At 39.1% G+C, this 11,742-nt stretch overlaps 1 protein-coding gene across 1 annotated transcript; it reads right to left on the reverse strand.

Moving 5' to 3' along the window:
- Positions 1–1,200: 1,200 nt before the first annotated feature.
- Positions 1,201–4,935, reverse strand: LOC143891448 (CRIB domain-containing protein RIC6-like). Its single transcript, XM_077396020.1, has 5 exons — positions 4,568–4,935; positions 3,378–3,509; positions 2,972–3,075; positions 2,654–2,735; positions 1,201–1,910 (listed from the first exon to the last, which is right to left on the reverse strand). The coding sequence occupies exons 1-5, from the start codon at positions 4,740–4,742 to the stop codon at positions 1,468–1,470; spliced, it is 936 nt and encodes a 311-aa protein (XP_077252135.1). The 5' UTR covers positions 4,743–4,935; the 3' UTR covers positions 1,201–1,467.
- Between the last annotated feature and the right edge of the window lie 6,807 nt (positions 4,936–11,742).

Below are 11,742 nucleotides of genomic sequence, written 5' to 3' on the forward strand. Positions count from 1 at the left end.
GCAAGAGGTGATTGTGGTAATGTTGGATTGATGACTTAAAAACAAAGATGTGATTATGTTAGATCTAAGTCAAGCAAATGGGTTCATTGATAAAAGAGTAATGTGGAATCAAACCTGCTCCAATAACAATTAATGCAGGAATTAACCTGCACCGATACTAGTAAGGATGAAATGTTACAATCACATGATGAAAAAAATTAAAACCAGGCAGAAAATAGTAGAAAACATAAAAAGAACAACAATATGATGTAGATGTTGTTGTCAATGTGAAAACCAGCATACTCAACTCAACTCAACTCAACTAAGCCTTTGTCCCAAACTAGTTGGGGTCGGCTAATGAATCCTTTAGAAAATTTTCATGAATATGAAAACCAGCATAATTTGCATAAACTTCGAAGCCCGTAATTCATCAAAATCTATCAAAATAGTATTTAGCGTCACATAAAATGGACCATTTTCACCTCCAAGACATTCTTATTAGTAGAAACAACCTACACCTTTCTAATAAAACACTTCTAACACAATTTCGAAAACAAGTTATAATCCTTCACAAACAAAAATATAAATTTTCCTAAATATTATTTGCATTTTGAAATAGAGTAAAATAAAAAGTTCCAAATATTTCCTACACATTATTGGCATTGAATCGATTTTTTACAAAATTTAAAATTTTGGCCGAAACATGTCGTTTAGGCCAAAATATTTTGGTTTCTGTCAAGAACGGAACGAAATCCACAATGAATCAGTTTTTTACAAGATTTCCCCGAAATTTCAACCAAAATTTCCACTGAAACTGAAATATTTTGATTCCCATGATGGCTGAAACCGAAATTTAAAACCTTGTATCTAACATTCTGCTCAATCCCTTTGCCAGGATAGGGAATATGAATGGGGATGGGGGGTCTCCCTGGCAAAGGCCACTCGATGTTTTGAAAAAATCCAAGCCCTATGAATACTTTTGACCAAAGTCAGGCACCACTTTGACAACATACATTTCATCGTCCAAGCCCTCCATTTTCTACCAAAGCCCATTCAGCTCATAATGGAGTCTCTCAGCCACTTTGGCTAGGATCTTGTATACACTGCCTAGCAGGCTTCTAGGCCGAAAATTGACTCTTCGGTCTGCTCCATCTTTTTTAGGGATTATGTTTGATCCATTTTCAGCTATCTTGGAAGAAAGCAAGATAGAAAGTCTCAGCACAATGGGCACTATATCTTTTCAGTGAAAAGATGAATTCTATAACTTCTATAAGAAGGGTCTTTCAAGTCATAAATTTCATGCATTTGAAAGACTTCTTTATAAATTAAAAACATATATTGTATAACTTAAAGAAAACCCAATCCCTATTTTGTCTAATTTGCCTTTTTCATCAACTAATCATGCAATCTAGTAGGTGATTTTTAACATCCAAATTGAAATGACAACTGGGTTGTTTACAGACCATGGATTACTCAACCAATTTCACATCAGATCCCTTCTTCTATCGATTTTAACGGTGGACATTGCTCGTCATTCTTCACATCAGGATCCGAAAAATTAGAAGCTAGAGCTTTTGATCTTGATGATCTTGATGATCCACCACCCAACGATCCAGATTCCTTTTTCTTTCTATGTGATTTCTTTGGGAGCCCATGTGGGTCCTTTTTGGGCGAGTCGGATCCCCCAGGGCTTGACCCGTGGTGTCGCCTAGGGTGTCTAGGCACTTCGGACTGTTCTCGGATCGGAGAGTAACTGCCCGTGGATTGGTGGCGCCTTGATTGCTTTGTTACGTTGGACTGTTCCCGGGTCGGGGAGTCGAGAGGTGGGGCTCCGGATGATTGGTGGCGTCTTGAGGTTATAGCGGGCTTTGGCATGTCCGGTAAGTCTCGGGCCGGAGGGTCTTGGATTCCTCCAGAATTATGTATATTTGCTGCATAAAGCCATTTTTAGCCATTAATGTCAATTTTGGGATTGAGTTTGGGAGTTTTTATATGGTGTAAGCCCTTATAGTCCCGTATTTTTCAAAAAGTACTGTACCGACCACTCTATAGGAGGATCCAAACCGTCCATGTGATGGGCCACAATGTAAATAAGTTGTGCACCAAAAATCATTTGGATAGGATGATCCTATCCCTCCAATCTATAGAGGAACCTCTATAGATCGGAGGGCTAGGATCATCATATGGAAATGATTTTTGGGACACAACCTATTTATAAAAAATGGTCTAGCTGTTATCAGTCTCCATTAAAGTATGGATTCAAAGGGAGCACTAAGTAAATGGAGAGCTTCTTTGTTCTTGTTTTGGTATCTGCCACTCCCTCAAAAAATTGTCAATAAAAATGGAATATAAGTAAGAGAAATTATATAGTGCCCGAGCATGAAATCAAGTGAAAGGAGCACCACCCTTGATATTTGATCCAACAGTGAGCTGTTGTCCAAGCAGAGGGCAGTACTTTCGATGTACCGCCTGCATTGGACTTATCGTTCGGGCACTGTATAAAAACTCTATAACTAAAACGAAAGAAGACTTCCATATCCAAGCTCCAAGTTTACCCTTATTAGTTTAGAGTGGTTGATCAAAGAGGAATTAGGCTAAAAATTAGGATGTATTCTTGAAAAATGAAACTTCCATGGAAGAGAAGCAAATGGGGCGTGAAAAATCCATATCTTACTTGATGTGGGCTTCTCTTTAGCTTCTCCCATAGTACTTAGAGGCGCCGATGAAAATTCGGGGGTCATCCTAAACTCGTTCATCTGTGCAAGAAGAAAAAAAAACGCGTATTATCGCATGTATAACATACACCAACTTATTCTAATTTAGTGAATAATGCATACACCGAGTTCTCAGTGTATATGCTCATCACAACTCACTTCCAAAAAGAATATTTCAGCAAGTCCAACCACATCTGATATACACTCATTCTATACAATATACCCCGAATTACTCTGCTTAATTAAAAATTGATAATAAAATTATGGAAAATTCTTACCCAACTTGGGGAATTTACTGAAGGGCCATCCCATCCTATATGGGCCACATGCTTTACATCTGTGGGGTAGCCTATCTGCATCTCTTGCTCTTTGGAATTCGGTTCTACGATAAAATAAAATAAATTCAGTCTTTATTTCATAAATTTTATCTATTCTACACTCAAATCCATTCTCAAACATTTTCAATGCACGTTAATTGTATATTACAATCCAATATAATACATCTATGTATTGGTGGGCCTTCCACTACATTGAAGGACAAATAAGCGCTTTCAAAGCCTACAAATTGGGCTTTCAAAGCTCATTGTAGGCTTACATATTGGACCTACAAATGGGCTTTCAAAGCCTGTTGTAGGCTTAAGAATGGGTTGGCCTAGATTTTTATCAATAACATATTTGTCGTACCAAATATTTGTGAAATGTATCTAAGGCCTTTTAAGAGGCCCTTCATTTTGGTCGTCATTTGGGGCGGAAGGAGAGGCTGTTTGATCCACAATGCTTCTACAGAAGGAGTCCGTTGTCGACGAAACAGTGATCCTGGAATTTGAAATTTCAGAAAAGAAACAAAAATGTAAAAAAAAAAACAGGAAAAATGAAGCGCGGATAAGTTTATCTTGGAATGATCTTGTCCGATCAAGTAACACATTATCCAAGAACAAAGGTTGACCTGAACACAGGATATCAACTCTACCCAAAGGATAAAATAAACCCTAGCTTGCTATCCCATGGCGAACAACCTCATTATGTAGGTAGGATTAATTTAACTAGGCTATTTTTTTTCTTTGCATGTTTCTGTTGAGGATACAAAGATAACAATTGCGTAACGTTTATGTGTTTAATTATGTAGAAATATGAAAGAGAAATAAAAAATAACGAAGGATCGTAGATATGCTTTTTTCTAGTATATTTCTTATGTATTTCTAATGGTAGAGAATGTTAATCACATTTAATTTAGAAAAAAAACAACTAATTATAGTTAAATTTTAGAGATGTTAATTTCACTTTTTTGTTAAAATAATTACTGAAAGCGCTTTGCTAATAGGACAAGGAAAATTAAAAGCCACCCATAAATAAAATGAAATGATAACAGCACAACCATGTTTTAATAACTGCACACGCCCAGCTTGTCATCTTGGCTTTTCATTTTTAATTGCCCTGTGAGAGCTTTTTGGGAACTGTAATAACCTTTTGACGGCTCTTTAAAAGACATGATGCATTAGTGAAAGGGCAATGATATTTTCACTCCCACTACCGTGCGCATTCGCTCCCCTTTTAACTTGATTTGATGTCAAAAAGCGTTAATAAGGGGAGCGAATGCGTACTGCAGGGGTAGTGAAAATATCATCGCCCTTAGTGAAAATATCAAAACATGGTTGTTCTGATATCATTTCTCTAAATAAAAAGAGAGAAAGCGAAAATTATAATTCTTTGAGATCTACTTCAATCCTCTCTTCTCATTTTGGACTAGCATTTCATGTTATGGAAATTAAATCACTCTCACCAATTAATACAGCAAAGAAAAACATAAACATCTTACCCAAAACTGAATTTTGCCTTTTTTTATTAGAGAAATTATTTTGTTAGATATTACACACCTTCCCCACCAGATTTTCCACCTCGCTTTGAATTTTCGGACTCGTTCGCTTCCAAATCTAGTTTTCCGATTGAACCCGATTTCCCACCTTGCTTCGAATTGTTGGGCTCGGTCGCTTCTGAATCTAAGTTATTTTTTCCGACCGCCCCCACGAGATTATTTGACTCAGTAGACATTGTGCCATTCCTCAAAATTCCCCCTAAGAGAATTAAATAATGAAAGAACTAACCCTTGAAAAATCCCATTTTTTTTCTTTTTATTCATCCTCTGTTCTATTAACAAGAGGAACAAAATGATGAATAGTCAGATTGGTTATGCCGTTTAAAGCCGAGTTTTCGAAACTCCGAATGTGGTGGGTTGTTCATTGCAGGTGGAGAGTACATGAAAACCACAGAGGGGCCCGATTTATCAGTAAAATGTTTAAAATTTTGGTGGAAAATGGAAAGGTAGAGCGAAGAAACGGCTAAAAATTCGAAATTTGAGCCAAAGGTTTTTTAGGAGGTGTTTAACGGGTCTTATGCTAAAAGCGCGGGAAAAAACGGTTAGAAGGTTTGAAAGGGAGGAGAAAGGGTTATGTTTGGTTTGAAAAGGTCAAAAACCTAGGCTGGTGTTTTTTTTTTTTTTGTTTTTAATCGTTGGATCTGAAACAAAGAAAATGACTAAAATAAGGGTGATGATAAATTCGCACCCCCAATAGGATAATTCACACCCCTTTTAGCGTTAAAGTCTGCCACAATTCACATTAAAGGGTGTGAATTATCCTTAAGGGGTGCGAATTTATCATCCCCCTAAAATAATCTTCACTGTGTTAAGAGTGAACTAGTTTTGTTTGGACAAAATAGGGAAATGAGTGATTAAGTGGAAATTTTAAGGCCCTGTTCGTTTGAGATTATGACAACCGATGGTGAGCCCCCAAACTGATTATTGGACTCAAATTACATTAATTTTGACTCCAATAATCGGTTTGGGGGCTCACCATCGGGTTATCGTAATCTCAAATGAACAGGGCCTAAAAGTTAAGTCACTGTTACGCTCCTTCCTAAAACACGAATTATTGGACTAGGCTTCTTCCTTTCCGGGTATGATCGATCATATCCGTCGATCCAAACTGCAAACATATGGTCCCACAATTGCCTTCAAGAAAGACTCTTGATCCATGAATGATGAATCCTCATTTAGAGCTCGTTAACAAAGTCTAAACCGTTGATTTTTGGTAGTAGTTTATCTTATGCATGGGATGACAGCTCGAGGTGGTTCCAGGACCATGTGGGTTGTTTCGTGATGTTCTACAAGTTCGACTGTGGTTCATGGTCAATAGGATTATAGGAGTATGGGTTGTTAGGAATAGGTTATGCACACATAAAAGTATGGGGAGTTGGGAGTGCGTTAGAATAAAGTCTCTCGAGTAGAAAGTTACAAGAAATATTTTGTGGATAGGATGATAGGGATAGGTCTGTTATATTACTTAGCTAGCAAAAGTCTATTATGGTTTGGGTTTTTTTGAGATTTTATATGGTGTAAGCGCTTATAGTACCTTATTTTTCAAAAAGTACTGTACGGACCACACTATAGGATGATCCAAACTGTCCATGTGATGGGCCACAACGTACATATGTTGTGCCCCAAAAATCACTTCTATATGATGATCATAGCCCTAAGATCTATAGAGGTATTGCGTATTATGGAACCTCTATAGATCAAAGGGATAGGATCATCCGATGGAAATGATTTTGGGGCACTACCTATTTACATTGTAGCCCATCACATGGACGGTTTGGATCATCCTATAGTGTGGTCCGTATAGTACCTTTTGAAAAATATGGTACTATAAGGGGCAAAGGGCTTACGTAGTATAAAAACTCTGGGTTTTCTAACGTATTCTAACGTATTTCTATTATGGATGATGATTTTTCATACCCCTGTAGGATTAATGGCACCTCTTTTAACGTGATTTGACGTCAAAAAGTGTTAAAGTCTGTCCACAATACATGTTAAAAGGGGTGGGTATTATCCTACAGGGGGTACGAAAAAATCATCTCCCTTTATTATTCAATCAAGGAATATGGACATCTTCCAACTACTGTAGGCTAATCTATCTAATAGAGCCTAAGCTGATTTCTTTTTCCATTCTGCTAATCTATCTAATAGAGCCTCAGCTGATTTCTTCTTCCATTCTTCATCAAGATTGGGAGAACGAGAATGAAGGGTCGTAGCAACTTGGTATCAGAAGTCGTAACAATGTTACGGTACTACTGAGTGGTGCCTTCCTAGGTATGGGACTAGGTGGGACAAAGGCTGGTAGAGGAGAAGTTTAAAGGGCTTAACCTAACATGCCCCATCAATCCTGAGGCTTTTGGCATCTTGGTTACTCACCTAACATTTAGCATCACGACAAACACCATGTCACATGTTGGAGTCATCAGAAGAGCCCACCAGGGGAGAGGACTACCTGGAAACCCAATTTGGTATGAGACATGTTTAAAGGGTATAACCTAACGCGTTCCAATAGATTCCAGTTTCTCTAATGAATAAAAAAAACTTCTATAGCTCCTTCAAGTCATTCATGGAACACCCATTTGAAGATTTTAATGGAGAAATGCCTAATTCCATGTGAAAACTTGTACCTATGATCACTCTCCTTGTCGATGATTACTTACCTAGAGATTTGTTCGGGGATCAACAAGGGTTTGGTTAAGAACTGAGGTTTCAAATTGGTAAGAAGGGACTGAACCTCCATGGAATTAGGAGGAAGTGATGGAAAGAGGAACTATAGAAGATATATCCACTATTGGAGAAAATTAAGGGTTGAATGGTATGGTCTTGAGCTCAATGAAGGGGCTGCTCTTCATGACTACCTATCAAAGGACTTCAATGGTACTCCGCTAACATGACAACCCACAATCTACAAATTTTAGGGGAGCCAAATTGAAACTACCAATTTTTGTCTTTTCCCTAAGACGCTACTTGGATTGCCAGAAATTTCGGGAAAAGCTCGGAAAGGAAAAATATTTTCAAGAATTCTAAAATTCCAACATAAATATTTTTCTTGCAATCCAAATAGGGCGTAAAGTGACTACATTTCAAAATTTTATATGGCTGGACATACGTGTATGTCGTCTATATTATTCAATGATCCAAACCATTCATTTGATGGGTCCCACCTCTAAAGTAGAGGGTTAGGATCATCCTACGGAGATGATTTTTGGTGCACTGGCTGATTAAGTTGGGACACAACAAACGGTCATCGTGACAATGTAGGCCCCACTATATTTAAACTTTGTTTAAAAGTACTTATAGTGGAAAACCATATTATAAAAAGTCATCCATTTCTACCTCTTGTTTTGGGTGGGAATATCATTTTCGTTCTAAAAAAATCTTCTTTTTTTTTTTTTTTTGGTAACGAAGGGTGTCCCCACTCCCTTCGGAGGAGGTAGGATAATCCGCGCAATCACCTGGAAACCACGCGCATCGGGTAAGCAAGGGGGGATTCGAACGCTTGTCACACTGGGGAGCAAACCCATGACTTTACGCCAAAGAGCCACACCCTTCCGGGTTTAAAACAAAAACGCTCGTCACTACGAGTACTCCCCCATTCTTGAACGAGATGGGGGAGTACTCGTAGCACATCTTTGTTTAAACTTCTCTAATTAAGAATTAATCAGTGTTTTGAAATACGAATGCATGTCAAAATGCAGCTAAGGCAACTCCTACTCGATCCGGTGCGACGCTTTTATGAAATAAAATTATGATAAACTTTTTAAATGCGTTGCTCTTGCCATATAAAATTTATGATGGGCCGGCCGAGTAAACTTCTAGATTAAAATAGTTTTTTTTATTTTAAAGTTAATTAAAATAGATTATGATGGGTATAATCTTTGTGTGTAACACTAGATTACTGAGATTACCTTGATCGTATGATGCTAGGCTCTTGATCCATCAACCCACATTTATATGGTTTTACTTTAGAATGAGACCCACGTCATCGGATGATCCAAGCCATTCATTTCTTTGACATCCTTACCTATTTTTTCTTCTTTCTTCGTGGTTTTCTTGTATGCATGGAGGGAGGTGGCGAGCATGGTTATGAATTCCGTTCCATTCCTTTCAGGATTCAGAATGGAACACACGTCCTCCAATATCATTCCGGCCGGAACTCTGAAGCTTGATTTTTTTCATATTTTTAACTATTAAAAAAAAATTCCAATCGCCCTATCATCTCTGGCTTTTCTGGAATGGAACGCCAAAACACAGAAACACACTGTTTAACTGGCCAAAACAAAATAGTGAACGAAACAAAATTCATAACTATGGCGTCGAGCAACGTAAAATTAGTGAAATGAGGAGGAAGATGGTAGAACGACGCAGCAACAAGAACGCAACAGGCAAAAGAGAAAAACTTAGAGCTGCATAAAAAGTAAGGACAATTTTAACCCCCCACATTAACCAAAAAAAACAAAAAAAACCATGTCTCATCTTCTCCTTCTTACATGGCAAAAACTATGAAACCCTCTTGTCATCTCTTCCTTCTCTTGAAGTGAGACAAGCAGTAGCAGTAGTGACAGACAACTGCGTCAAAAGACAATGGCAGTAGGCAACATGAGGCAGCGGTAGCAACAGTGGCATGTTGTCATCTATTCCTTCTCCTCACGGCAGGCAATTGCACGGGGGACACAGGGGAATATTTATTCTCTAAAAAGGGTTAGGAACACTGCTAATCCGACCTATCTTTGGCATCTTCGACTAGGTCACATTAACCTAGAGCGGATCACTAAGTTGGTTAAGGATGGCCCATTGGATTCAATCCAAGTGGAGCCCTTCCCAACTTGTGAACCGTGTCTGCAAGGTAAAATGACCAAGGTTCCCTTTAAGAGCAAGAGTGGAAGAACTAGAGATTTATTGGAGTTGATTCACACTGATGTATGTGGACCCTTTTCTCATGAGACGAGAGGTGGTTTTATCTATTTCGTGACATTTACGGATGACCATTCTAGGTATGGATACCTATACCTAATGCGACGTAAGTCTGCGACCCTTGACAAGTTCAAGGAGTTCAAGAATGAAGTAGAGAACCAATTGGGTAAAACCATTAAGGCTCTTCGCTCTGATACCACTGTAAGGCGGGAGCCGGTCGAAGAGGCGCAACAGAAGCCTTAAAACCAGTAAAACAAAAATTTCGGCCTGATTCCCGCAATCCCACGGACCTAGTTACTAGATGCTATTGGTTAGGAATAAAAATTTAGAAGTATAAGAATACTTTACAAAGGTGTTGTGATTGCCCAACCGACAATCTCTGCAAGATTCACTCCTTGCTTGGTCGGCTCACCCTTCTCAAAGGTGCGGACTCCGGAAGTTGAATTGGCGGATTCCCGGTTATTGATCGGACTTAAGGAGGGATGGAGAACTCTTCTCCGCTTCTTCTAAAAATAATTTTCAGCAGCCATACTTTTTTTTTGCTGCAAAACTATTGCTTGTTTAAGAAGGCAAGAGGCACTTCCATAAAATAATCAATGGGGTGGTTGTTGTTGTGTCGGTCACCATAAAATATGTAGAGATAACATAAAATATCCATGGAGAGATAACATAAAATATCCATGGTTGCTATCCAGTGACGACTCAAAAAATCTTCAAAGTCTATAACTGATTGTCCCATTTATTAATATTTTGTACTTGTGTGTGTGTGTATGCACCATATGATTTGGTGCTCCTCCTCCCTATATCTCATATAGGTGATCATATCCGTCCGTTCAAAAGATAAAATCTAGATCCCGGATCATCCAACGATCCTTATGGGACAAGCAAGTAATGAGTGGGATCGACGCAGGGATCCGACTGCCTATCCTGCGGAACCCATGATGGGCCCCACTGCGACTATGCCATGTAGTAACCACGGTCGCACTTAGGTAAGTGGCCCCCACCAGGACATTACCCTGAAGATGACCGTCAGATCATCTAATACCCATAATCGTATCATATACGTATGTCCTACCTCAACTCTTCATTTACTGGGTTGGGCACTACGGGGGGTGGACACTTAGTACCCCTTGGGCCCACCCAATGGTATACCTTTCAGTCTAGTAGCTCGGGCCCACAAATGCATTTGTAAATTCTTCCGAAAATATATCTTATATAATTTGAAAACATTTTGACAAACTAGTGCATAGCATGGCATACATCAAACTTGTTAGAATGTATGCCCTAAAAGCCAGTGTTTGATGCATTGAGTCATATTTATTAATAATATCATCATTTCATGACATCCATGGGTACTTATATTGGAATGTGTGTGACGGGCTCATTAACACACATTTATCCTTAGGTAGCATCGTAGGAGGTGTCATGCTCATGGATTCACAGATCCTATGGAGCGGGGAGATATGACACTCCGTTTTCTTTGCAGACCTAAAAGGTTCCTGGTTGGGGTTGAGGCTGGACACCTCCTCCTGTACACAACCAGCATCAGATCTTGCCTCCATACACGAATTGGGGTGACTTATCTCGGTCACTGGGGTAGGGGACCCTAAGCAAGGTAGAATGGGTGCTTTGAATGGTTCATGCACTGAATAGGATCTTTTCTAGAATAGCTTGTGGACAGAAAATTGGATAAAGCGATTCTACTCAAACAGGACCCTTATATGTCCTTCGACCTGAGGAGTCATATTGATCTGTGGGCCCACTCTGTGACTTTGGTCTATCTCAAAGTAGTTCCTGGTTAGGGATTTCTTACGGATAGTGCTGGGTCATAGGATGACCCTCGAGGTCAATAGGGATACCCAACAAGGAATCCTCTACCTCTTTAATTAGAGGAAAGTCATTTACAGTTTCAGTCTTAGTTTATGCCTCTGAAAATACCTGGCCAGGTGATTTGATAAATAGTTTGTCAAAATGTTTTCAAATTATATAAGATATATTTTCGGAAGAATTTACAAATGCATTTGTGGGCCCGAGCTACTAGACTGAAAGGTATACCATTGGGTGGGCCCAAGGGGTACTAAGTGTCCACCCCCCGTAGTGCCCAACCCAGTAAATGAAGAGTTGAGGTAGGACATACGTATATGATACGATTATGGGTATTAGATGATCTGACGGTCATCTTCAGGGTAATGTCCTGGTGGGGGCCACTTACCTAAGTGCGACCGTGGTTACTACATGGCATAGTCGCAGTGGGGCCCGTCATGG

Source organism: Tasmannia lanceolata, unplaced genomic scaffold, assembly GCF_043159265.1.
Source record: "Tasmannia lanceolata isolate RefF3 unplaced genomic scaffold, GAP_Taslan_0.1 ptg000013l, whole genome shotgun sequence".
NCBI lineage: Eukaryota > Viridiplantae > Streptophyta > Magnoliopsida > Canellales > Winteraceae > Tasmannia > Tasmannia lanceolata.